At 40.2% G+C, this 1275-nt stretch overlaps 1 protein-coding gene across 1 annotated transcript in view; it reads right to left on the bottom strand.

Moving 5' to 3' along the window:
- Nucleotides 1-914, bottom strand: part of LOC106877725 (inverted formin-2) — a 177980-nt gene extending 177066 nt beyond the window's left edge. Inside the window, exon 1 of the mRNA XM_014926687.2 lies at nucleotides 415-914. Coding sequence (XP_014782173.1) covers nucleotides 415-507 — 93 coding nt within the window. The 5' untranslated portion in view covers nucleotides 508-914. The remainder of the gene's footprint in view (nucleotides 1-414) is intronic.
- Between the last annotated feature and the right edge of the window lie 361 nt (nucleotides 915-1275).

A 1275-nucleotide genomic window follows, 5' to 3' on the forward strand; every position in this document is an offset into this window, starting at 1 on the left:
ACACACACACACACACACACACACAAGCAAGCAAGCAGATAAACAAGAAAAAAGAAAAAAGTATCACAAGAAAAGTTGTGAACCGAGTACATGCATTTATACACATACACGAGAGGGTCCTGAAAAGTTCCTGGTTTTGGGTAAAAGAAAACACAGGAGAATCAGTTAATTATGATTTGATTCAACATATCCCCTTCTCAGACTCACCCACTCATTCCAGTGGTCCTTCAGCTTTTCTAAGCCCTGTAAAAGAACTCGAAAAGTTGGACCTTTCGCGACACCCTTAAAGTCAGAAACTTTTCAAGACTCCCACTTATGTACACACGTATTTTTTAAAGAAGAAATTAACTTTGATAGTTTTAAATGACTAAACATGAAGAGTAAAAGATAAATAAATAAAAACTGTGAACTGACCCCATGGCTTTGTTCAATTTGACCTGGATTAAGGTTGCTTCCATCATTAGTCTGACCCGTGGGCCTCTTAGAATCATCAACTTTATCATCCATGACAAGAGGGTTTTACTTATATTTCAGCCAAAAATTGATGTTGTCTCCATAGTCGCTGTAGTAATATGCGAAGCAATGTGGTGACGGGTGGATAATAAGTGGCAGTTTGAGCTGGGTGTGACAACGAAAGCGGTTGTAGAGATATACAGAAGGGTGGTGGTCCGTGGAGATGAGAAAGACAGAAGTGAAAGCATGACAGATAGAGAAATGAAAAAGAGGAAGGTAAGAAGTGCGGAGGCGATTGACAGACAGTTATAATGACAGCAAAAGAGAAAGAGAGAGGAGAAGATAGAGAGAGAGAGAAAGAGAGGGGAAAGACAGAGCGAAAAAGAAAGAGATGGGAGAAGACAGAGAGAGAGAAAGAGTCCGTGTGGTGGTGACATGTGGAGAGAAAGCAAAGTTGATGAGAGGCGAGCAAACGATAACAAGAATGAGGTAAAAAAAGAGAAATAGGTGTTGATAATTTTAGAAATAAAGTGAGCATGTGGGAGTTAATTAGAGCGAAAGAGAGGTAGAGAGAGAGAGAGAGGGGGGAGAGAGAGACAGAGACAGAGGAAGGGGCGAAGAAAGAGATACGGGATTGGTTTTGGTGGGAGGAATGTCTCTCTCTCTCTCTCTCTGTCTCTCCTTTTGTGCGTGTATACATATGTGTGTGTGTGCGTGTGTGCGTTTGTATTTCCATAATAAATACTTTCATATATAAATGTCGAATGAGTGCTCAACACTGCGCTGTACATGCGTATGTGTATAAATAAATAAATAAATAAC

Source organism: Octopus bimaculoides, chromosome 13, assembly GCF_001194135.2.
Source record: "Octopus bimaculoides isolate UCB-OBI-ISO-001 chromosome 13, ASM119413v2, whole genome shotgun sequence".
In the NCBI taxonomy this organism is placed as follows: domain Eukaryota; kingdom Metazoa; phylum Mollusca; class Cephalopoda; order Octopoda; family Octopodidae; genus Octopus; species Octopus bimaculoides.